General features: G+C 42.8%; 2 protein-coding genes and 1 long non-coding RNA gene across 4 annotated transcripts in view; 1 reads left to right on the forward strand and 2 right to left on the reverse strand.

Annotated features, from left to right (window-relative positions):
• Nucleotides 1–7,204, forward strand: part of bigmax (helix-loop-helix-leucine zipper transcription factor bigmax) — a 63,433-nt gene extending 56,229 nt beyond the window's left edge. For both annotated transcript variants that reach the window (XM_053773267.2, XM_053773285.2), the window contains one exon: nucleotides 6,514–7,204. In XM_053773267.2, coding sequence (XP_053629242.1) covers nucleotides 6,514–6,582 — 69 coding nt within the window. In that variant the 3' untranslated portion in view covers nucleotides 6,583–7,204. The remainder of the gene's footprint in view (nucleotides 1–6,513) is intronic.
• Nucleotides 7,175–15,645, reverse strand: LOC138851028 (uncharacterized). Its single transcript, XR_011391871.1, has 2 exons — nucleotides 13,836–15,645; nucleotides 7,175–7,204 (listed from the first exon to the last, which is right to left on the reverse strand). It is a non-coding gene; the product is annotated as an uncharacterized lncRNA (long non-coding RNA).
• A 4,675-nt stretch (nucleotides 15,646–20,320) lies between these two features.
• drn (doctor no) overlaps nucleotides 20,321–27,146 on the reverse strand; it is a gene marked incomplete in the record, with an annotated part of 143,910 nt that continues 137,084 nt past the window's right edge. The window contains 3 exon segments of the mRNA XM_070083977.1: nucleotides 20,321–22,185; nucleotides 24,918–25,086; nucleotides 25,813–26,094. Of these exon segments, the coding sequence (XP_069940078.1) occupies nucleotides 22,037–22,185; nucleotides 24,918–25,086; nucleotides 25,813–26,082 (588 nt within the window).

Below are 27,146 nucleotides of genomic sequence, written 5' to 3' on the forward strand. Positions count from 1 at the left end.
ATTCCCACCAAGGCAGGGTGGCCCGAAAAAGAAACTTTCACCATCATTCACTCCATCATTGTCTTGCCAGAAGGGTGCTTTACACTACAGTTTTTAAACTGCAACATTAACACCCCTCCTTCAGAGTGCAGGCACTGTACTTCCCATCTCCAGGACTCAAGTCCGGCCTGCCGGTTTCCCTGAACCCCTTCATAAATGTTACTTTGCTCACACTCCAACAGCACGTCAAGTATTAAAAACCATTTGTCTCCATTCACTCCTATCAAACACACTCATGCATACCTGCTGGAAGTCCAAGCCCCTCGCACACAAAACCTCCTTTACCCCCTCTCTCCAACCTTTCCTAGGCCGACCCCTACCCCGCCTTCCTTCCACTACAGACTGATACACTCTTGAAGTCATTCTGTTTCGCTCCATTCTCTCTACATGTCCGAACCACCTCAACAACCCTTCCTCAGCCCTCTGGACAACAGTTTTGGTAATCCCGCACCTCCTCCTAACTTCCAAACTACGAATTCTCTGCATTATATTCACACCACACATTGCCCTCAGACATGACATCTCCACTGCCTCCAACCTTCTCCTTGCTGCAACATTCATCACCCATGCTTCACACCCATATAAGAGCGTTGGTAAAACTATACTCTCATACATTCCCTTCTTTGCCTCCAAGGACAAAGTTCTTTGTCTCCACAGACTCCTAAGTGCACCACTCACTCTTTTTCCCTCATCAATTCTATGATTCACCTCATTTTTCATAGACCCATCCGCTGACACGTCCACTCCCAAATATCTGAATACATTCACCTCCTCCATACTCTCTCCCTCCAATCTGATATTCAATCTTTCATCACCTAATCTTTTTGTTATCCTCATAACCTTACTCTTTCCTGTATTCACCTTTAATTTTCTTCTTTTGCACACCCTACCAAATTCATCCACCAATCTCTGCAACTTCTCTTCAGAATCTCCCAAGAGCACAGTGTCATCAGCAAAGAGCAGCTGTGACAACTCCCACTTTGTGTGTGATTCTTTATCTTTTAACTCCACGCCTCTTGTCAAGACCCTCGCATTTACTTCTCTTACAACCCCATCTATAAATATATTAAACAACCACGGTGACATCACACATCCTTGTCTAAGGCCTACTTTTACTGGGAAATAATTTCCCTCTTTCCTACATACTCTAACTTGAGCCTCACTATCCTCGTAAAAACTCTTCACTGCTTTCAGTAACCTACCTCCTACACCATACACTTGCAACATCTGCCACATTGCCCCCCTATCCACCCTGTCATATGCCTTTTCCAAATCCATAAATGCCACAAAGACCTCTTTAGCCTTATCTAAATACTGTTCACTTATATGTTTCACTGTAAACACCTGGTCCACACACCCCCTACCTTTCCTAAAGCCTCCTTGTTCATCTGCTATCCTATTCTCCGTCTTACTCTTAATTCTTTCAATAATAACTCTACCATACACTTTACCAGGTATACTCAGCAGACTTATCCCCCTATAATTTTTGCACTCTCTTTTATCCCCTTTGCCTTTATACAAAGGAACTATGCATGCTCTCTGCCAATCCCTAGGTACCTTACCCTCTTCCATACATTTATTAAATAATTGCACCAACCACTCCAAAACTATATCCCCACCTGCTTTTAACATTTCTATCTTTATCCCATCAATCCCGGCTGCCTTACCCCCTTTCATTTTACCTACTGCCTCACGAACTTCCCCCACACTCACAACTGGCTCTTCCTCACTCCTACAAGATGTTATTCCTCCTTGCCCTATACACGAAATCACAGCTTCCCTATCTTCATCAACATTTAACAATTCCTCAAAATATTCCCTCCATCTTCCCAATACCTCTAACTCTCCATTTAATAACTCTCCTCTCCTATTTTTAACTGACAAATCCATTTGTTCTCTAGGCTTTCTTAACTTGTTAATCTCACTCCAAAACTTTTTCTTATTTTCAACAAAATTTGTTGATAACATCTCACCCACTCTCTCATTTGCTCTCTTTTTACATTGCTTCACCACTCTCTTAACCTCTCTCTTTTTCTCCATATACTCTTCCCTCCTTGCATCACTTCTACTTTGTAAAAACTTCTCATATGCTAACTTTTTCTCCCTTACTACTCTCTTTACATCATCATTCCACCAATCGCTCCTCTTCCCTCCCACACCCACTTTCCTGTAACCACAAACTTCTGCTGAACACTGTAACGCTTCATTTTTAAACCTACCCCATAAATCTTCGACCCCATTGCCTATGCTCTCATTAGCCCATCTATCCTCCAATAGCTGTTTATATCTTACCCCAACTGCCTCCTCTTTTAGTTTATAAACCTTCACCTCTCTCTTCCCTGATGCTTCTATTCTCCTTGTATCCCATCTACCTTTTACTCTCAGTGTAGCTACAACTAGAAAGTGATCTGATATATCTGTGGCCCCTCTATAAACATGTACATCCTGAAGCCTACTCAACAGTCTTTTATCTACCAATACATAATCCAACAAACTACTGTCATTTCTCCCTACATCGTATCTTGTATACTTATTTATCCTCTTTTTCTTAAAATATGTATTACCTATAACTAAACCCCTTTCTATACAAAGTTCAATCAAAGGGCTCCCATTATCATTTACACCTGGCACCCCAAACTTACCTACCACACCCTCTCTAAAAGTTTCTCCTACTTTAGCATTCAGGTCCCCTACCACAATTACTCTCTCACTTGGTTCAAAGGCTCTTATACATTCACTTAACATCTCCCAAAATCTCTCTCTCTCCTCTGCATTCCTCTCTTCTCCAGGTGCATACACGCTTATTATGACCCACTTCTCGCATCCAACCTTTACTTTAATCCACATAATTCTTGAATTTACACATTCATATTCTCTTTTCTCCTTCCATAACTGATCATTTAACATTACTGCTACCCCTTCCTTTGCTCTAACTCTCTCAGATACTCCAGATTTAATCCCATTTATTTCCCCCCACTGAAACTCTCCTACCCCCTTCAGCTTTGTTTCGCTTAGGGCCAGGACATCCAACTTCTTTTCATTCATAACATCAGCAATCATCTGTTTCTTGTCATCCGCACTACATCCACGCACATTTAAGCATCCCAGTTTTATAAAGTTTTTCTTCTTCTCTTTTTTAGTAAGTGTCTACAGGAGAAGGGGTTACTAGCCCATTGCTCCCGGCATTTTAGTCGCCTCATACGACACGCATGGCTTACGGAGGAAAGATTCTTTTCCACTTCCCCATGGACAAAAGAAGAAATAAAGAAGAACAAGAGCTATTTAGAAAAAGGAGAAAAACCTAGATGTATGTATATATATATGCATGTGCGTGTCTGAAGTGTGACCAAAGTGTAAGTAGGAGTAGCAAGATATCCCTGTTATCCAGCGTGTTTATGAGACAGAAAAAGAAACCAGCAATCCTACCATCATGCAAAACAGTTACAGGTTTCTGTTTCACAGTCATCTGGCAGGACGGTAGTACTTCCCTGGGTGGTTGCTGTCTACCAACCTACTAAAGTTGCCAGTTGTACTAGTGTACTTTACAGGATATTTATTGTATCTCTGGTTTGTTGTACCCTACAGTATTGACCTCTAACTTTCTCTTCACTAGGTCACAATCTTCAGTACTCATTGTACAAGTTATTCTTTTCAGTCTAATTGTACAGATGGTGGATTCTCTCAAACCAAGTGTCGATAGTTTGCATCACAGGTGATGTGTGCCACCTCTCAGTATGTCTAAAATAAACACTTTCTTCATTACCATCAAATTTACACTTCTTAGGACCTCCAGCATGACTAGTATTCCTCTTCAGTACTATGGTTAATAACAATGAAATGAGGTGATAAGAAGTTCCAATATCTTTTGATAAGCTCTAATGATGCTCCCAAAATGCAACTGTAGCAATGGCGGTTCGTCCATAGGAGCTGCAGTCCCCCCAGATGCTCACTGCCAGACGTATGACCTCAACCGTATGCTAAAATAATTTGCAGCTGACAAATATATTACAGGAAAAATCTGTTTATGTTGTTTTCAGTGTATTTATAAGCAAATTTTTTATTTTTTTTTCAACAAAAGATAAAAAATTATTAAAAATAGAAGTTTGATGTGGTACAATAGTATAGGTATTACTGGCGTTACGAGCCGCCACTGAACTGTAGGCTGCGCGAGAGGAGGAACAGTGTCTTACCAAACACTCAACCCTTAAACCCTATTTGGGCCAAAGATGGAAATCCACAACAAAAGGTAATTTTTTTTTTAAATTGGTTCAACAAAATCCCTTTTTACTGCCACTGTGTAAGAGGGTTTACTGTATATACATAGTCTTTTGAGAAATCTTGGCTGTTCATTTTAAAATTACAGAATGGCTTCACGAAACAAGTGCCAGATCAGCCAGGTTATAATGACTAAGTATGTAAACCACTAGCAGCAACATCTTGGCCTCAAAGAGTAGGACTTGAAACCAGCCAGATATTAGACATACAGTATACATAATACAACCTGTGGTAAATATAAAGGGAGAGAGTGAATAGTGAGAATGAACTACAGTGGACCCCCGGTTAACGATTTTAATCCGTGCAAGAGGGCTCATCGTTATGCGAAATAATTGTTATGCGAATGAATTTTCCCCATAAGAAATAATGGAAATCAAATTAATCCGTGCAAGACGCCCAAAAGTATGAAAAAAAATTTTTTTTACCACATGAAATGTTAATTTTAATACACACAAACTGAAAAAGGCATGCACAATTAAATGACACTTACTTTTATTGAAGATCTGGTGATGATTGATGGGAGGGGAGAGCATTATCTTCTTACTGTTTAGAAGGGGAATCCCCTTCCATTACGACTTGAGGTAGCAAGTCCTTTTCCGGGGTTACTTCCCTTCTTCTTTTAATGCCACTAGGACCAGCTTGAGAGTCACTGGACCTCTGTCGCACAACAAATCTGTCCATAGAGCTCTGTACCTCCCGTTCCTTTACGATTTGTCTAAAATGGGCCACAACATTGTCATTGAAACAGTCACCAGCATGGCTTGCAACAGCTGTGTCAGGGTGATTTTCATCTATAAAGGTTTGCAGTTCAACCCACTGTGCACACATTTCCTTAATCTTTGAAGTAGGCACAATGGATTCCACAACTGGCATAGGCTTCTCAGGGTTAGCCCCAAACCCTTCAAAATCTTTCTTAATTTCCATACTAATTCTCACCCTTTTTACCACAGGGTTGGCACTAGAAGCTTTCTTGGGGCCCATGGTCACTTATTTTCCAGAAACAGCACCGAAAACACTGTAATAATACGAAATATTCCGAGTGTATGCTTGGATGTTACCGCGGAGGCTGGCTGGTAAACAATGGGACGGCCGGCACATGTGAGGCTGGCTGAGGGCACATTGGACGCGTCTCGGACGAAAATCGGTAAGCGGGTTTTTAATCGGTATGCGCGGCAAAAATTTTGCGATAAAAGTAATCGGTATGTGGAAAAATCGCTATGTGATGCCATCGTTATGCGGGGGTCCACTGTATTCAGGAATTATAAAAAATAAAAATTGTAAAGGATTGAAATAAATATTTAACTACAAGCCAGTGTTTCCATTGGCATCATAGCTGTGCAACTAGATGACAAGAAAGCACAACAAACTATGAACTTCAGTCTACAATAACTTCATTTGTTGTAGTTTTAATACTAAAGTATCAACCAGAATATGAAACCCAGTGCTGGCAGGCCAGAACGAGGAAAACAAAAATTTGCATCAGAATAAGATCCTGAACGTTTATGATCATCTGGTATAATGATCAAAACTCTCCATAGGTGGCAAAGGATGCTTTGACACCACTGGTGCTGTCTGATGAAGACAGCTCTCCTTGCATGTACCTTTCTTTAGTTGTTACGCTTTCTTGTACAAGCAATGTGAAATTTTTAGTTGGATGACTTTTCCCCATCATTATCTCACACCAGCTACTTTCATCACCACCCCTCAACTTGTCTGCCTGTGCTCGTGTCAGCTGCTATTAGTGAGCACCAGTACATATTACATTACACATAAGAGATTAGGATTGGATTTTTTTCCAGGGTCATCAGTTGTGGTGGTTTGTGCACGTAGACAGGATGGAAAGGGATAGGATGATGGAGTACAAGGTAAAATGGGGAGGGGGAGGGGAAGGGGAAGTAAGTACACATTGGCCAGACTAGGGTTCTGGAGGTAGAAAAGGAAACGCTTGTGCTCTGAATTGTGATGTCTACATTTCTGGCAAAATATTGAGAGAATAATGATGAATGGGTCACCTTACCTTGAGAGATGGCTGTTAAAAACTACCTACCACCATACAAATGACAAGTAGAGCATTGATGAGGATGAATAGAGAAGCAGTAATCATTGTTAGGTCACACGACTCGGGTAAATGTATTCAAAAAATTTATTACTGATGTTATATTGACAAGTTTAACGATTCACTTGCAACTTTATTTGCAGATTTTGCGTGAAATCATGTGTGGAGTTCTACAGCAGCTGGGTAATCAGGATGCATCATACCTAGCTTAAGTCGTAGCACTCAAATACCACTGCCATTGGTAGGATGCATAAAATGGGATAAAAAAAAAAGGACACCTCTCAAAATTAATCGGTTATAATTCATGATGTTAGGTAAAAGGACACAGGCGCAACTAATGCGACATTTTATTGTGGCACTCAGTTGTGCTTGTGTCCTTTTACCCAACAGTTGGTAATTCTACCAACATTAATATAATTCATGATACCAGAATGTTTTGAAATTAGTATTATACTCCTGGAGAAGTGCCAAATTAACCTGTTTCTTGTGCCATTTTCTGGAATTCAGTTGATAATATAGTGCCCTTCCCAGGTCCTTTAGAGAAATTTCTTCACTTGCAACACAGCACACTCCTGTAGCTCCCTTGAAGTTCATGAGACCTTCATAACAATTTGCCAATAATTGTTTCTGAATTTTATAGGTAGAGTAATACTGCCATTGGTCTGTTGCAGCCTTTCAACCTAACTATACCCTAGCTGTATTACAAAAAATTCCATGGCATGTCCTGTTATTGAAGGGCTTTTAGCCCTTGTGGCTTAGCACTTCTTTTTTGATTATAATAATGAAAGGCTTTTGATCCAAGGAATCAAAGCTAGTTTTTCCTTCATTGAATACCTTTATTCCTCTTCAAGGGGGGCTCCTTGGCGTGGTGAAGAGGCTCTTGGTCTGAGGAATTAGCCCTGTCGGTCTTCTTCCTCAGACCGAACCTAATTACCCCCCATTCTCCCCTCCCCTATCCCATCCTCCCCTTTTTCCATTCCTCCTCCTCCTCCTCACCCCTCCCTTTTGCCCTTCCTCTTTTTAGCCTTCGTGATTTCTCCCACAGGCGCGCTAGTTCCTAGGTAGGGGAAAGGACACCGGGGTCGATCCCATTCCGTTGAGGTTTCTTGGCGGTGGCGTAGTTTGCCGTGGAATCTGGATTGCCTAGGGATGTCCCGATCCCTCTCCGGTATCCCGGAGTAGCTTTGGGTGTCTTTTGGGCGACGGGTGTATCTCTGGAAGCCACCTTTCGGATTCCGGGGGTGGTGGCTGAAGGAGGTATGCTTTGTGGCGGATATCCGGCCGCCCTCTCTTTTGTCCACCGAGGTAGCTCGGCAGATGTGAGGTTGCTATCCCGGATTGCTGGTTTACTGGCATGAAGGGTAGGGTATGGCACGGGTTCCATGCTGCATCTGCGCTACTAGCGGTGTCGAGTCCTCTTGGGCGCGGAGGGAGATTTCCGGCCCTTTCATTCCTCCTGGGAACTATTCCTCCCCGCTCCCCCCTTTTTTTATTCTTTTTTTTGTTTTTATTTTCTTTTCTTCTTTCTTTTTTTTTCTTAAAAACAAAAAGCAAAGGAGTAACCTAACCATGGCAGCCCTAGTCCATGAAACCACTACCCCCGGGCCCCTTCTTGATACCGCACCCCATTCTGACCCTGCCTTGTGTTTAGACCACTCTTCGGACACTCCTGATGCCCCTGTACCTCTTGCTGGTGCTGTTTCCTCACCCGCTTCAGGTACCGGGGCTTCGACTGACTCCTTCGATTTGTCTGAACTCCGCTCTCCTTTGACTATGCTTCCGGCTTCTCCCTCTACGGTACGGCAATTTTCGAATCGCCCACCCATTTCATGCCGGACCAACTCCGGTCCTACTCCTAAACGCCAACGTCAATCTCCTGATGATGCTCCGTCGTTACCTTCCCATTCTACTCGGAAACGACCGACACGTCAAGCACTCCCTCTCCACGCTCAATTTCGGACCACACAATGGACTAAATTCTTTACTTTAAGACCAACTTCTTCTTCTGCCTACCTTTCTGACCATAGTATTGCCAAAGCGCTCCTGCGTCATGTTGGCAGAGATATTTCATTTCACGCTCTCAAGAGCGGTACGCGCATCGTCACTGTCCAGAATGCTACCCAAGCTCATGATCTTTCTCTCCTTTCGAATATCGATACTACTCCTATCACTATTGAAAAACATCTTTCTCTCAATTCTTGTAGTGGTACTGTCATTCTGCCCCATACCATAGTCCAACAGAATTTCCAGTCATGTGGCAATGACATTTTTGAACAGCTGGAACTCCAGGATCTCCCAATCCTCAAAGTAGACACTTATGTCCTTCCTGCCCGGGGGCGGAGACGTTACCCTTGCAATGTGGCTCGTTTAACTTTTGACAGCCGAGAACTCCCGTCCTCTGTATATGTCGCGGGACATCGGTTACAAGTTCGAAAGGTGATACCTACACCGCAACAATGTAGAAATTGCTGGCGTTTTGGTCACCCAGCGAAATATTGCAGATCTATGGCCGAATGCCCAGTCTGTGGTGCCGACAACCATTCTAATACATCTTGCAGTCAACCTCCATCTTGCCTTAATTGTAATGAAGCTCACCCTTCGTACTCCCGCCGTTGCCAGGTCTACTTAAATGAACGTGAAATCCGTTGCCTCAAAGAGGCAGAAGGTCTCCCTTATGCTATGGCAGTTACTCATCTCCGCCTCCAAGGGAGACTACCCCGTGTTTCTTATTCTCGTGTTTCCAAACATCCCCCCACTTCTGGGGTCCCATCTTCTGCAGCCTCCTCTGTTGTTACCCCTCCCATAGCCATTACGGCATCTAATCCTTTTGCTGTCCTTGGCTCTGACGTCCCGACTACAACTCAGTCTGTTCTCGCATCTTCGCGTCCTTCCTCACAAGCCCCAGTATCGACAAGACCTCGTACGACACCTAATACCAATCGCCCCTCTACTCAGAAGTCCAAAAAATCCACATTGCTCAAATCTTCTTTGCCCCTTCCTTCCCTTCTTCCACCTCCACACGTTACCTTTCCAGTCTCTGTACCTAGTTCTTCCCCTCTCTCTGGCTCTATTACAAGTGTGGAGATTCACCCTCCTCCTCGTACTATGCCTTCCACCCCCGTCCCCTCCCAAGTTTCTCCCTCTTCTGTCACCTCCCAGGTTTCTACCTCTTCTGTCCCCCCCCACACTTCATCTCCAGTCCCTTACACTTTTCCCTCCCCCTCTACTTTGGTACAGTCCATTACTGTCCCAATCTTTACTCACCCTCCTCCTCCTATCTCCAATATGGTTTCCCATACATCTTTGAATTCAGAAACACTTGAAGCCATTTCAGAATATATTGCAGAGACTAAACCTTCAATGGACACTGATTCACTTCCTGTTCCTTCTCTTCCCTCTCCTCCATCTTCACAACCCCATTCTTCGCAACGCTCCGTTCCTTCGCTACTTGAACATCTTCCAATGCCACCACACGTTGACTTTTCTAACCCCTCTAGTCCGTAGGTGCCTTTACCTACAGATTCCTGATATTTTCTTCATCGCCAATCATGGCCTATTTACAGTGGAATATCCGCGGCCTCAGGGGTAATCGGGGTGAGCTTCAGATGTTGCTTTCCAGGTTTTCCCCTGTTGGTGCTTGCTTACAAGAACCAAAATTACACTCGGCTGTTTTCCAACCTATCTCAGGCTATAATTTATTGTATTCTTCGGATCCTTTCTCAGATGGGACCTTTAATGAAAGTGCCCTTCTTCTACGCAATGATATTCCGTACTGTCAACTATTTGTCCATACCTCGCTGCATTACACTGCAGCCCGTATCCACTTGAATAAGTGGTTTACAATATGTTCTTTATATCTCTCTCCTTCTCGAGCATTTTCTATCCCAGACTTTGCCTTTCTTGTTTCATCCTTACCACCACCACTTCTGTTACTTGGTGATTTTAATGCCCACCATTTCCTCTGGGGGGGGTCTCATTGTGACTCACGTGGCATTCAGTTGGAGGCTTTTCTTGCCTCTCACCCCCTCCATGTTTTAAATACGGGTACTCCCACCCATTTTGATCCTCGTACTCATACTCTCTCTTGCATCGATCTATCAGTCTGCTCTTCCTCCACTGCACTAGACTTCACCTGGTCTGTTCTACCAGACTTACATGACAGCGATCATTTTCCGATCATTCTTACTTCTCCTTCCTATTCACCACCTTCCCGTAGCCCTCGCTGGCAATTTGATCGGGCAAATTGGGATCTTTACTCACACCTCACTGCTTTTAGTGAGGTTCCTTCTTCATCCTCCATTGATGAGCTCCTACACATCTTCTCGACATCAGTTTATACCGCAGCTTCTCATTCTATACCCCAAACCTCAGGCAGGCATTCTCAGAAGTGCGTGCCTTGGTGGTCTCCTGCTTGTGCTCGTGCAGTACGTTTGAAACGTGCTGCATGGGGCAGGTACCGGTACAATAGAACCGCTGAGAGACTTGTTGATTTTAAGCAGAAGCGTGCGATCGCTCGCCGTGTCATCCGTGAAGCTAAACGCACTTGTTGGCGAGACTATGTTTCCACCATCACTTCTGCTTCTTCTATGAGTGCAGTCTGGAAAAAAGTGAGGAAATTGAGTGGTAAATACTCTCCTGACCCGGCTCCTGTTCTACGGGTCACTGGTGTTGATATAGCAAACCCTCTCGACGTTGCCATTGAACTTGGCACACATCTGGTCCGTATTTCCCGAGGGCTCCATCTATGCCCCTCGTTTCTTTCCTCAAAGTCTGCCAGAGAGTTAGTACCCTTGGACTTTTCTTCTCTCGGAGAAGAACAGTATAATGTGCCTTTTACACTTCAAGAACTGGAGGCAACGCTCTCAGCTTGCCGATCATCGGCAGCTGGGCCTGATGACATTCATATTCGTATGTTACAACATTTACATCGGTCAGCCCTTGTAGTCCTCTTACACCTCTTCAATCTTATTTGGGCACAAGGAGTTCTTCCCCAGCTGTGGAAATCTGCCATTGTTCTCCCTTTCCGCAAACCGGGTACTACAGGACATGATGCCTCCCACTATCGCCCCATCGCTCTTACAAGTGCAGTTTGCAAAGTGATGGAACGCCTCGTAAATCGACGTTTAATGTGGTATTTAGAGACTCACAACAGTCTCTCCGCTAGTCAATATGGCTTTCGTAAGGGTCGTTCTACCATAGACCCCTTACTACGCTTGGATACGTATGTTCGTAATGCCTTTGCGAATAATCACTCAGTTATTGCCATATTTTTTGACCTTGAGAAGGCATATGACACAACTTGGAGGTATAATATTTTGGCCCAGGCCCATTCTTTAGGCCTCCGAGGCAATCTACCATCCTTCCTTAAGAACTTTTTAACTGACAGACATTTCCGTGTTCGAGTCAATAATGTTCTTTCCCCGGACTTCGTCCAAGCTGAAGGTGTCCCTCAGGGATGTGTTCTAAGCACAACACTTTTTCTCCTTGCTATAAATGATTTGGCCTCTGTTCTTCCACCCAATATTTGGTCATCACTCTATGTTGATGACTTCGCTATTGCTTGTGCAGGCGCTGACTGTCACCTTATTGCAGTTTCTCTCCAGCATGCGGTCGACCGTGTTTCCACTTGGGCCACCACACATGGGTTTAAATTTTCAAGTACCAAAACTCACCAAATTACTTTCACTAGACGCTCTGTTATCTCCGATCATCCTTTGTATCTCTATGGCTCCCGTATCCCCGAACGTGATACAGTCAGGTTTCTAGGCCTTCTCTTTGACCGTCGGTTAACCTGGAAACCTCACATTACCTCTCTGAAGGCAACTTGTCACAGCCGGCTAAACCTTCTTAAAACCCTTGCTCATCTTTCCTGGGGAGCTGATCGTCGAACTCTGCTTCGCCTACATTCAGCCCTCGTTTTATCGAAACTCGATTATGGTGACCAGATTTATTCCGCGGCCTCTCCTGCTACTCTCTCTAGCCTTAACTCTATCCATCACCAAGGCTTACGTTTGTGCCTTGGTGCTTTTCGCTCTTCCCCTGTTGAGAGCCTCTATATAGAAGCAAATGTTCCATCCTTGTCTGATCGCCGTGATGCCCATTGCCTTCGTTACTATGTACGCTCTCACGATCTACACAATCCTTCCATTTATAGAATGGTCACCGATATTAGTAGACATTCTTTATTCGTTCGCCGCCCCTGTTTGCTCCGTCCCTTTTCTCTTCGCCTACTTTCACTCTTGTCTTCCCTTCAGTTACCACCTTTATATGTTCATGTAGCATCTCACTTTTCCCTACCCCCCTGGGAAGTTCCAGCTGTTCGGGTCTGTTCTTTCTCACTCCCTTGCTCGAAAGCTCAACTGCCTACGGTGGCTTCCCGCTCTCTTTTTCTTGATCACTTCCACTCTCATTCTCATGCCACCGCTGTGTACACAGATGGTTCTAAGTCTTCAGACGGCGTCGGATTCGCAGCAGTGTTTCCGGACAGCGTCGTACGAGGGCATTTACTATCTTCAGCTAGCATTTTTACTGCTGAACTGTATGCCATTCTTGCAGCACTTATTCGTATCGCATCTATGCCTGTGTCATCATTTGTAGTAGTCTCAGACTCCCTTAGTGCTCTACAGGCTATACGAAAATTTGATACATCTCATCCCCTAGTTCTCCGTATCCAACTTTGGCTACGCCGTATCTCTACCAAACATAAAGATATTGTTTTTTGTTGGGTCCCTGGTCATGTCGACGTACAGGGCAATGAACAGGCAGACACTGCTGCGCGGTCAGCAGTATATGACCTACCAATTTCCTATCGAGGTGTTCCATTTCTGGACTATTTTGCTGCAATAGCTACCCACCTTCGCACCCGTTGGCAACAACGTTGGTCAACTCTGCTCGGTAACAAACTTCATTCTATTAAACCGAGCATAGGTTACTGGCCGTCTTCTTGTCATCAGTGCCGAGGTTGGGAGACCACTCTCTCCCGCCTTCGCATTGGCCACACTCGTCTTACTCATGGGTATCTCATGGAGAGGCACCCTGTTCCTCTCTGTGAGCAGTGTCAAGTTCCAGTATCGATTAGCCACATTCTGTTAGACTGCCCTCTCTATCAACGAGCACGCAGAATTTACCTCCAACGTCGTCTTCGTTCTCCTACTCTCTCTTTACCTTCCCTTCTTGCTGATGGACCCTCCTTTAATCCTGACTCTCTCATTGACTTCTTGACAACGACTGATTTACTCCACAAACTCTGATGATACTTTTCGCACTCCCCTCAGCCCTTTCTGGTTCAGTCTCTTGCTGCCCTTTACCCTTTCACCATCCACTGCCCCGCTGTTATCCGTAACCTGTTGCTCATCCATCTCCCTTTTGCCACCTGATGCCCTCGCTTCCTTCCTGCCCTGCAGCGCTGTATAGTCCTTGTGGCTTAGCGCTTCTTTTTGATTATAATAATAATAATAATGAATACCTTTATTACAACCCCCCCCCTCCCCAGATTCCACATTGCTGGTCATTTCCCATTAATGTAATACCCATTATGAAAGCATGTGGGAAGGCCCAGACCATGTATGCTATCTTAAGTCTTTATACCAATACCTCTTTAAGGAAAGGCTTCTCACTTTATAGATGTTGCTTATGCTGAGAGGATTCAGATTTTACCAGAAAGGCATCTTGAATCATAAGGATAGGTTAACTTATAGCAGTTTTGTATAACTAGATTGACTTTATGCAATAGGTAATGATACTGTATTTGTACAGTATTGTTACAAATTATTTGTAAGGTTTATACATCCTATATGATGTTGACCTGAAGAAAAAAAAAAACTAAAAGGCTTTTTTTTTTTTTTTTAACCATGTCTAACCATGTCTATCCAAGATAGCAACTCTCCCTCACCCCAGAAACTGATCACAATGCAGTGGTGAGGACTTGTGGTTTGTGCCTAGGGACAGGAGAGCAGTTTTTCTGGGAGGGGTGCTACTCTGCCCACGGGTGCTTGCCCGACTAAGAGCCCAGCATATCTTTCGGCATGAAATGAGAAACATCCCCACCATTATCAAATTTGCTTATGCTCATCAGTTGTCTCCCAAGTCTCTCCTAATATTACACTTGCCCTCCATTTTTAGTTCATCACAGTTTTACCCTATTTCTCTGATAAAATAAAATCAAACGGGGAAGGAGTGGGGTAGGAAAAGGCCTTACCCATTATTTAGTGTCCAATATCAAGCTACTAGTCCTGAACCCATCCAAATTCTCATTACTGATGCCAAGAAAGCCGCTAAATTATTATTATAATCAAAAAGAAGCGCTAAGCCACAAGGGCTATACAGCGCTGCAGGGTAGGGAAGGAAGCGAGGGTATTGGATGGCAGAAGGGAGGAGGGATGATCAGTAGGTTACAGAAAACAGCGGGGCAGGGGATAGTACGGGGGTAGAGGGTAGCAAGAGATTGAAGTAGAAAGGGCTGAAGGTATCAGAATTTGTGAAGTCAGTCAGTTGTTGTCAAAAAGTCAATGAGAGTCTGGATGAAAGGTGGGTCCATCAGCGAGAAGGGAAGGTAAAGAGAGAGTAGCAGAGCGAAGACGATGACGGAGGTAAATTCTGCGTGCTCGTTGATAAAGTGGGCAGTCCAACAGAATGTGGCTGACTGATAATGGAACTTGGCAATTCTCACAGAGAGGAGCAGGGCGCCTCTCCATGAGATATCCAGGAGTAAGACGAGTATGGCCAATGCGAAGACGGGAGAGAGTAGTCTCCCAACCTCGACACTGGTGATAAGAAGACGGCCAGTAACCTATACTCGGTTTAATAGATTGAAGTTTGTTGCCGAGCATAGTAGACCAACGTTGTTGCCAACGGGTGTGAAGTTGGGAAGATATTGCAGCAAAATAGTCCGTAAATGGAATACCTCTACATGAAACTGGTAGGTCATGTACTGCTGACCGCGCAGCAGTGTCTGCCTGTTCATTGCCCTGTACGTCAACATGACTAGGGACCCAACAAAAAACAATATCTTTATGCTTGGTAAAGATGCGGCATAGCCAAAGTTGGATACAGAGGACTAAGGGGTGAGGTGTATCAAATTTCTGTATAGCCTGTAAAGCACTAAGGGAGTCTGAGACAACCACAAATGACGACACAGGCATAGATGCAATACGGATAAGTGCTGTAAGGATGGCATACAATTCAGCAGTAAAAATACTAGCCGAAGATAGTAAATGCCCTTGTACGACGCTGTCCGGAAACGCTGCTGCGAATCCTACGCCGTCAGAAGACTTAGAACCATCTGTGTACACAGCAATGGCATGAGAATGAGAGTGAAAGTGGTCAAGAAAAAGAGAGCGGGAAGCGACCGTAGACAGTTGGGCTTTCGAGCAAGGGAGAGAAAAAGAACAGACTCGAACAGCTGGAACTTCCCAGGGAGATAGGGAAAAGTGAGATGCTACATGTGCATAGAAAGGTGGTAATTGAAGAGAAGACGAGCGAATGAAGGCGAAGAGAGAAGGGACGGAGTAAACAGGGGCGGCGAACAAATAAAGAATGTCTACTAATATCAGTGACCATTCTATAAATGGAAGGATTGCGGAGATCATGAGAGCGTACATAGTAGCGAAGGCAATGAGCATCACGGCGATCGGATAAGGATGGAACGTTCGCTTCTGCATAGAGGCTCTCGACAGGGGAAGAGCGAAAAGCACCAAGGCATAAACGTAATCCTTGGTGATGAATGGGGTTAAGGCTAGAGAGAGTAGCAGGAGATGCCACTGAATAGATCTGGTCACCATAATCAAGTTTCGATAAAATAAGGGTGGAATGTAGGCGAAGGAGGGTTCGACGATCAGCTCCCCATGAAAGATGAGCAAGGGTTTTAAGAAGGTTCAGCCGGCTGTGACAAGTTGCCTTCAGAGAGGTAATGTGAGGTTTCCAGGATAACCTACGATCAAAGAGGAGGCCCAGAAACTTTACTATCACGTTCAGGGATACGGGAGCCATAGAGGTACAAAGGATGATCGGAGATGACAGAGCGTCTAGTGAAAGTAATTTGGTGGGTTTTAGTGCTGGAAAATTTAAACCCACGTGTGGTGGCCCAATTGGAAATACGGTCGACTGCATGCTGGAGAGAAACTAATAAGGCGACAGTCAGCGCCTGCACAGGCAATAGCGAAGTCATCAACAGAGTGATGACCAAATATGTATTTGATGGAAGACTAGAGGCCAAATCATTAATAGCAAGGAGAAAAAGTGTTGTGCTCAGAACATCCCTGGGGGACACCTTCAGCTTGGATAAAGTCCGGGGAGAGCACATTATTAACCCGAACATGGAAATGCCTGTCAGTTAAAAAGTTCTTAAGGAAGGATGGTAGATTGCCTCGAAGGCCTAAGGAGTGGACTTGGGCTAAAATATTATACCTCCAAGTTGTGTCATATGCCTTCTCAAGGTCAAAAAATATGGCAATAACCGAGTGGTTATTCGCAAAGGCATTACAAATATACGTATCCAAGCGTAGTAAGGGGTCTATGGTAGAACGTCCCTTACGAAAGCCATATTGACGAGAGGAGTGTGTTGTGTGTCTCTAAATACCACACTAAACGTCTATTTACTAGGCATTCCATCACTTTGCAAACTGCACTGGTAAGAGCAATGGGACGATAGTGGGAGGTTTCACGTCCCGTAGTGCCTGGTTTGCGGAAAGGGAGAACAATGGCGCATTTCCACAGCTGTGGAAGAACTCCTTGTGACCAAATAAGATTGTAAAGGCGTAATAGGACTGCAAGGGCTGACTGATGTAAATGTTGTAGCATACGAATATGAATGTCGTCGGGCCCAGCTGCCAATGATCGGCAAGCTGAGAGTGTTGCCTCCAGTTCTTGAAGTGTAAAAGGCACATTATACTGTTCTTCTCTGAGAGAAGAAAAGTCCAAGGGTGCTAACTCTCTGGCAGACTTTGAGGAAAGAAATGAGGGGCATAGATGGAGTCCCTGAGAAATACGGACAAGATGATTGCCAATTTCATTGGCAACATCTAGTGGGTTTGCTATATCAACACCAGCAACCCGCAGAACAGGAGCCGGGTCAGGAGAATATTTACCACTCAGTTTTCGTACTTTTTTCCAGACTGCACTCATAGAGGAAGCAGAGGTGATGGTGGAGACAATCTCGCCAGCAAGTGCGTTTAGAGTCACGGATGACATGGCGAGCGATCGCACGCTTCTCCTTAAAATCAAGAAGTCTCTCTGTGGTTCTATTGTACCGGTACCTGCCTCATGCAGCGCGTTTCAAACGTACTGCACGAGCACAAGCAGGAGACCACCAAGGCACGCATTTCTGAGAAGGCCTGCCCGAAGTTTGGGGTATAGAATGAGAAGCTGCGGTTAAAACAGAAGACGAGAAGAGGTGTAAAAGCTCATCGATGGAGGACGAAGAAGGAACCTCTCTAAAAACAGTTAGGTGTGAGTAAAGGTTCCAATTTGCCTGATCAAATTACCAGCATGGGATGCGAAGAGGTGGTGAATATGAAGGGGAAGTAAGAATGATTGGGAAATGATCGCTGTCATGCAAGTCCGGAAGAACAGACCAAGTGAAGTCTAATGCGGCGGAGGAAGAGCAGACTGAGAGATCGATGCAAGAGAGAGTGCGAGTCCGAGGATCAAAATGGGTGTGAGTACCTGTATTTAAAACATGGAGGGGGTGGGTGGCAAGAAAAGCCTCTAACTGAATGCCACGGGAATCACAGCGAGACCCCCTCCCCCCCCCCCGGAGGAAATGGTGGGCATTAAAATCACCAAGTAACAGAATCGGTGGTGGTAATGACGAAACAAGAAAGGCAATATCCGGAATAGATAATGCCCGAGAAGGAGAGAGATATAAAGAACAGAGCATATACCACCTATGCAAGTGGATACGGGCTGCTGTGTAATGCAGCGAAGTACGAACAAATAGCTGATGGTACGGAATATCAGTGCATAGAAGAAGGGCACTTTCATTAAAGGTCCCATCAGGAAAAGGATCTGAAGAATACAATAAATTATAGCCTGAGATGGGAGAGATAACAGCAGAGTGTAATTTTGGTTCCTGTAAGCAAACACCAACAGGGGAAAACTGGGAGAGTAACATCTGAAGCTCACCCCAATTACCCCTGATGCCGCGTATATTCCACTGTAAATAGGCCATGATTGGCAATGATAAAGATACCTGAAATCCGCAGGTAAGGGTTCCTACGGACTAGAGGGGTTAGAAAAGTCCACATGCGGAGGCAGTGGAAAACGTTCAAGCAGCGAAGGAACGGTGCGCTGTGAAGAAAGGAGTTGCGCAGATGGAGTAAAGGAGAGAGAAGGAGTGGAGGGTGGATCAGTGTCCATTGATGGTTTGGTCTCTGCAATATATTCAGAGATTGCTTCAAGTGTTTCAGAATTCAGAGATGTCGTATGCGAGACAATATTGGAAATGGTAGGGGGAGGACAAGTAAAGATTGGAACTGTAATGGACTGTACCAAGGTGGGGGGGGGGGGGCAAAAGGGTGGAGGGAACTGGAGAAGCATGGAAGGGGACAGAAGAGGCAGAAACCTGGGAGGTGGCAGAAGAGGAAGAAACTTGGGAAGGAACAGGGGAGGAAGGTACAGTACGAGGAGGAGGGTGAACCTCTACACTTGTAACAGAGCCAGTGAGAGGGGGAGAACCAGGTACAGAGACAGGGAAGGGAAAATGAGGTGGAAAGCCACTAAAACCATGAAAAGTACCCTAGAAAACGCAGTTGCTCTTAACCAGTCAATATCAGAGGGTTTGTTTTCTGCATGCACTATGTGGGACAGGATTTTTTTCCTTAATACCATGCACATTCACTGCAAATACCCATTCTTTCCATGCCTAAGCCAAAATTTACCACTTACATCATATCTGAGGGAGCTATGCTTAAAATTTAGGAATATGCGAGTGGCAATGTCAACAACGTAGCTCTGCATAAGAGTAGAAGTTTACCCCATTTACTCTTCCCCACTGAAAATCCTCCCACTGTCTTTTTGGCTAGGGGATCATTTCTCAACACTGAATTCTTATTTCTACTACATATAGGAGATTCTCAGTGTCTAATACTACGTACATTTAGTTTAAAAAGTGTTGAAAGATATGCGAGCATATTTATTGTAATCAAAAGCACTAAACTGCAAGGTATGTGAGCTTAGCCTGACATACCCCAACATGGAATATAAATGGTACATATAATTATTTCTATATATCTTTGATTGGTCTCTTTCTAAACACAGTTGTAGAAGGAAATTAAATATAATAGTTTCAAGGTGTAATTCTCTTGAAACTTTGAGGCAAGTTACATTGTTTTACTTTATTAGGTTAAATCTACATAATTTACTTTCATACCCATTCCAAGTAACCCTCCCCCCCAGACCATTGCAAAAAATAATTATGCCAAATACACAAACCTAAATTAAAACAAACTTGCATAGATGCAGTGTGACCTGTCAACCTGTTGATGTAGTGTATAAACCCAGGTGACCAGACTTTTTCCTGGGTGTGACAAAGTGGTAGGACAGTCGAGCCGAAGCTCGAAACTGCAGCGGGTGACTGAAATTTTTGCATTTATTTTCATTGGACACATTGAGCCTCCTCTAGATTTATGTTCTCCCAGTTAACAGGTCAAATTATGTCCGACATCTTTCAGACAGCACAATGTAACCCATTTTTATACTAAAGAAAAGCTAAACCTGTGCAAGAAGTTCAGCACTGTACAGTAATGGCAAGTCAGGTGGTAGAAGGAAGTGTGTGAACATGTCCAAAGGTAAGTCAAGTCACATTATATTTACCAGAAAGTGCTAGTCTATAGTGCTTGGGTGATGGAAGATCAGGTTGGATCCAAGGGAAGGGTAGCTCCTATTCCTTTCACCACAAGCCATTCACCAGCATGAAAGCATCTCTGAAGGGGGACAGAACTCAGACCCTACAGGAACACTTCCAAGTCATTAAACTTTATTCACATAAAAATGAAAGTAGGAAACAATTAACACAGAAATTTAGTTAGCTGTACCCTTTTATTTGGGTACACCAGGACATATTTGACTACAAATCGTATATAGTAACAATGACTATTGATAATGGTAATCAAGAGGGAATAGTTATAAAGCAAAGAAACAAACTCCTCACAAACAAGATGCCAATGGACTGGCATAAAACTAAACACTAAAATGGAAGGAGCAAACATGGCGTGGCTTTCATAGGGCATCACAACAACATTTGTAAGGAGCTTGCCAGTTACCTTTATTTTCATTAAAAACTGATCTTCAATACATCATCTACTCTGTATAAGCACCAACTACGGCAATAAAAACACAGAGAAACACTTTTATAAAATCAAATTTCACTCCAGTTTGAGGTGCATATCAAGTGTAAGATAATGATGCACAGAGCCTGTAATGAGGATCGTAAACAAATAAACCCACAGCTCATTCAATATAAAGACACTGATGTAAGGACAAGTTCCTACAAGAGGCATTTTTCCCCATAAGAATCCCAAGTGGTAAGTGAGCAGTTTTTTACATTTGAAGTTATAATAAGAGTAATAGCACACATGCTAACACAATTGCCCTAGAGGTAAGTTATCATTCATACACACACACAAACAAGGCTACCCCAGTTTTTATTCATTTCTCAGCCACTACAAATGTTGCAGTAATAATTAATTTAATACGCTTGGTACAAAAGGCATTAAAGCCCATCTATATGTTAAGTCCAAGTGCATAATAACATGGGATCAATGAATCCTTGGCTCACATGTCACTTACATTAAGGCATCACTTCAACTGGGCCAACAGACTTGTTGAAGGCTGCGTCAAGTTCACTAACTTGTTACCAGCCTGAGCATGGCTTCATTTCCAAGATTTGCCCAGGTTGTAAGTGAAGAGATGGCGGCGTGGTTGAGAATAGTAAGGCCATCCGTTGACCCAGGACAGCGATGTCCAGATCAAAGATATGCACAGCAAGTGCCCATGAGGGTCAGAAGTGGGCGTCAAATTTGTCACACGAGTAAAGTTTTTTCCCCCTCCTTTTCAAGTTAACTTAAACAAGTACACTTCATGGAGTGGATCTGCCCTTCAAGGAACGCCACATTTATTTTTTCAAGGACGCAGTTTGAGTTTTGCCCAACAAGACCTTGTGCCAAGGCATCCGTTAGGTAAGTTTTCCCTACATACTAGACGACATGATGAGATGATGCTGAATGAAAAATGATGCTTGATGAATGGGCTGCAGGTGATATACGCGAGTGATTAACATGAAATTAATGAAATGAACGAATGACGGTGGTGACATGATGAGGTAATGCTAGACACAAGTGGCGGGACCTCCAGCAACAACAGTTTCTACAGCCCCCCACGCAGACACAAATACACAACACAGCAGAGCCAACCAACACAACTCAAAATTCCAGCATGATCACTGCCAAAACAGTACAATAACCCCAGTATACAAATATTACTATTTCCAAATATATTCATAGATGAAAATGTTAAAAAATCTTAACTTTTTTTTTTTAAATCTTGACCAGAAATAGTTTATTGTTCACATCTTAAAACCCTTTTTTTTTTTCTCTATCCCTTCTTCCTTCATGTTTTGCGACCTAAGCTGGGGTGAGGTGGGGCTCAACTGTTGGCCTTCTAACGATGTCTTCATATCTTTTGAATCTTTTCGCCCTTGATAACTGGGTTGTTCCGCCTTATCTCTTCTGCTCCATGTTCACGATAATCAAATGTGCAGCGGTGTTCGTTGCTATAGCGATGCACTGAACAGAAGAGACCTTCACACCTGCATGTAAACCCTGAAAGAATTTAAATTAGTGCCATAAAGATATATGTACTATACTGTATAAAATGTGTACATCTATTTCCCCTCTAAGGAAAGGAGATTCCAAAGGAGACACTCGCCCTTATTTACCGTCTTTCCAGAAGTGCAACATCATAATTCAAATGATTCGCCAAACTACATCCTCGCCCATTTTAGCATGCAGGTATCGCAGAACTCTGGTTTGGCTTACCAGTTTTCCCATAATTCCTTCATAGTAGCTCACTCCTTTTTGAATGTAAAAAAGTTCTCCCCTAACTTTGATCTAACACTTTAAAAGGGCCTGCTGGATGCTCAAGTCCCTCCTTCGCTCCTCCTAACTCTTCCTGGGAGGTTTCCTACACCTTTGTCAAACTATCCTGCTTCATCCTTTGTGAATGACTCAATTCTCCCTCCAACCTTTTCAGAATTACACATTTCATACCACACCTAATTTCTCCATTTGCTACAAGATATCTGCACCACAGGTACCAAACACCATCTCCACCACCTAATCCTCCTGTAGCTGCAGCAGGGTGTTAGCACCACTATACATTATACTGCAATGACTCCAGATTCAACATATCAAACTTTTTGCTTGCCTCCTCTAAGCTATGATTCACCTGTCATCCATCTGCCCACTCGAATACTTATGCATTCATTTTAAACTTTTTCCCCCCTCTCCACTCATACATTCATTCATTGGCTGGACATTTTACTGGTACTTTGTTCACCTTGTTTTTTTGCATTCTTTTCAACTTTTAGACATCCTCTAACAATCCTCCACCAACTTTGAACCTCAAGTCTCCAGAAAGCAGTCATCAATTAATAGCAACTGACAGCTCTCACTTCATATCAGATTCATTACCTGTTAAGCTCTGATCTCTTCCTAATGCTACAGCAGTCTTTAGCAACCACCACTTATTAAGTAGGTACATTAAACCACCATGGTTAAACCATACATCACTGTTTAATTATGTCCTAATTTTACTTTAAAAACTTCTACATAAATCCAATACAGACTTATTAAGCTTTTAACAACTTCTATAAACCTGCAACATTTCCATAGCCACCCTTATTTTTCACAAAACTGCAACAAGTTCCTTACTTTGTTCATGCATCACTTTCCTCTGCAATCTTACTGTCTTTTCTGTAAGTTTTATAATTCTACAGTGCAACAGATTCCCCTACAATTCACATTATTCCCATTCACCTTATACAAAGGAACTACAAGTGCTCTTCCAATCCTTAGGAATGTGCTGTGCCTTCCCTTCCATGAGAATGTTGGAACCAATAAAATTACCAATCCAAAACTATATCCCTACCTGTTTGCAGCATCTGTTAATTGCATCTATTACCACTACACTCCTTAGTCAACTTGACTATTGCTGCAACCACTTCCTCCACACTTAAGTCTTCCCCACCCCACAAATAAAAATCTTAGTGCATGTAGGGTTCCCTCAGCATTAATAGAGGGTTGTAGAGCTAGTAATTCAGTAGTTGCCTCATCACTGATACTGAAGATTGGTACACTATTTGTTGCCTAAATACTAATGATGCACCTAGAACCTGTATGGCATCAGTTGCTTTAACATTAAGCTGGTGTCATCAAGTGCTCAGTCACCAAATTGGTCATCTGATAAACCCACATTAGGAGAGATTTTTCTCAGGCAAAATACCATGAAATTGCCACCTCTTCCAATATTTATCAATTCCAAATATGTATAGGCTACAAACTGGAGATGCAATAAATCTTTAGACACTGTTCATCCTTGACCATCATCAAGTTAAGGCTGAGAAGTCAGATCAGGTGAGGGTAAGAAACAGCCAACATGAAAAAGCCAAGAGCAAGCCGAGTCACAAGTGTTCTGAAGATTAGAGCATTGGATTGTACTTGCCACTTTTCTCCCTCAGTGGTTAGTGAATATTCTCCATCTTCCCAACACCTCCATCTAATGATGGATAAAGACAAATGCAGTTTAATGTGATGCTTTACTGACATTGTTCCACCCAAACAGTGGGTTTTATCAAGTCACAAAAGGATGTCAATATAGGACTGCATTGTGTCGGTATTTAATACCATTTCTCACCAACTAAAATTAACTGCTTACAAAGCTTTTATTTCTCTAACACTGCTCTATATTCTCTGAAATTTGCTCATAGACTTTCTATCCTTAATCCTTCCCTCTCCAATAGTATGGCTTTATATAATTTTTACATTCTAAAAATTCCTCATCCATTAACTTGTCCCTTAATACCCTTCCCCCCTTTTTTTTAATACATTAACCATTTTTCACCATGACAAAAAGAACAAAATAGCAATACATTAGCACGTTATTGTCTATATGAACTCATCTATGCAACTTATCAGTGTTTATGCTTCTTTGAATATATGACCCACCTAATTAATGAGCTCAGCATCAGTTACAAGTCTCTATTTTAGGACTGGAAGACTACTATGCAGTGGCAGATGAAGGCTGACCTTGCTTGCTAACAAATATTTTAAACCAGCACTTTCTATAACTGAAATTCGTAGTAATAAAAGGTAATCTTTGCAAATTGCTAAAACCAAAATTATAATGGTGAATCATCAGGTACTGAACATGGCACTATGGGTTGTTACCATGGAACAATAACTATAGTGCATTAATACTACAAAGGCAATAAAAATAGCAATATACTGAATTTATTAATTTACCAGAGTGACATTAACAATTTTTTTATCATTACCTGTGAGTCCAACCTTCTTCTTACACATCTGGCACTTGTTCTTCTTTTTCTTGGCTCCATCTTTGTCCGGGCTGCCACCATCAAGGTCTGCATCCACACTGTCTGTGCCAGATGCTCCCGCATCCTCTGAGGATTCCCGCTTTTCTGAAGACCCTGGGACGCCTGCCACCTACATTCCAAAGAAAAATAAAAGATTATTAATTAGACTAAAATTTAAAAGGCAAGCTTATCTTATGTATCAATCTAAATTGAATATGTACTAAAATATTACTCAAAAAGACTATCTGATGCAAGTATTTGTAGGCAGTGCAGATACTAGATTGGCTAGAAAATTCTCATTACACATATTAGCTCTTAAGTTTTACTAATAAAAATTTTGTAGTACAGCTATACCAAATGTAGTACACCAACTTTAAACTGGTCTTGTTAAAACATCTACATGCCCCTGTAGATAAACAGGTAATCACCAATGAATCCACAATACATTATGATAGAAGCAGTTTGCAACATGTTAACTAGCAACACTTCACAGTAAACAATCTAATTTTACAGGTCAGTCTGCACTATTTGAGAATAGCTAATAATGAAAATTCAAATGAAATTAGCATAATGTAATAAAGGGTATATTATATATAATTTTAGTCCTTATCAATGTGAAGGGTTCAACATAACAAAAATGAATTGGTCCATATCACTTTTCAAATTTCCTAAACCCAATTAACCTCCACATTTACAAGAAATTATCCATTAATGTAAGTACTGTACATGTACAGTATTATCATGACTTGTGTGATGTTACAATTTCATATATTTCTTTAAATGTCTTCACAAACAAACCATTTTGAAAAAAAATTGCAAAATCAGGTATGAGCAACAGTGTGCCTCCTAAACCCACCTGTGTGAGTGTGGGCACAGTAGGCTGGCCAGTGGTTGTAGCGACGGTTGCAGCCTGGTGAAGGGTAGATGTAGGGAGTGACGGAGAGGCTGAAGTGGGGGCCACGGAGGTTGTGGGTGACGTCACTGTGGAAGGTGGTTGCTGTTTCTTTTTTAGGGCATCCTTATAACACTTCGAGCAGAGCCCGTCTGTGTTAGGGGAGCCAAAAAACCCACAACCCATACGACAATGGATGGGCCCAGCCTCAAGCTGATTGCTCTCGCGCTCCATCCTCCGGTCAATCTGTCGGGTTACACCCTGGTTATTTAAACTTATTCCTTGGTAAATTCTACAAGCTCTTCTCAGTGAAGAAATATATACAATTGTAACTTTCACAATTTTTTTCTCAAGATTTAAATTAAGATGAAACTTTTCAGTCTACTGCATCATTTACAACTACAGACCCACATTAAATTCAGATATTTACTCAGTGGCATTCTTTCAAATGCACTCTACATTAATATAATTGAAGTCTCAAAGAGTGCATACTACAATTATATATTTCTGTCACACGAGCAATTAGTATTATGTGGCTTAAAAGTGGACTATGAAAAGGGGATGGGGGGGGGGGGCGAGAGCTAATAAACTTTTACATATGTGCTATCAAAAAGTTCAGACTCAAATTTTCAGAGGGGTTTTCTGGGTGAAATGTGGCAGTAACGTAGATCACACAGTGCAGTACACTCCTCTGTAAAGTAGCATGGCGAGTTTCAATGCAGAATCATTCTGCTGAGGTTAGACAAGCATTTTCTGTACTGTTTTCAGTTTCAATTTTTTTTTTAACAGAATGGAATATTAAAAAAAAAAAAAAGGGGGGGGGGCCAAGCAGGTGTGGGTGTGCACGCACCTCAAATTTGGTTTCAAGCTCTGTAAAGTGGCTAGTGAAACTTTCAAACTGTGCTGGCAAACATTTGGTGACGGAAGAATGGATCATCGTTTTAAGTGATTTTCTAGATGCAAAGTAGGATGAACATCAGTTGAGGATGATGAATGCTCTGGTCATTCATAAAAGTCAAAAAATGCCTACACTGATAGTTAGGCTATTCACGAAGATCATTGTCAGAGTATCTAAAATATTGCAAGTGCTGTGGGAATTTCTTATGGGTCGTGTCAAAGAAAGACTGAAAATTAGAATGCAGTGAGTGGCTATGAAATTTATGCCTCACTGTGACTAGACCAGAAAAAACATTTTTCTTGCCAAGAAACGAGGCAGCCCCCCCCCCCCCCACCATAACTTTTCTCTTCCCCAAAATAAAAATGTTACTCAAGGGTCAGGGTTTTAACCCTTTGACTGT

Source organism: Cherax quadricarinatus, chromosome 1 (genome assembly GCF_038502225.1).
Source record: "Cherax quadricarinatus isolate ZL_2023a chromosome 1, ASM3850222v1, whole genome shotgun sequence".
NCBI classification, from domain to species: domain Eukaryota; kingdom Metazoa; phylum Arthropoda; class Malacostraca; order Decapoda; family Parastacidae; genus Cherax; species Cherax quadricarinatus.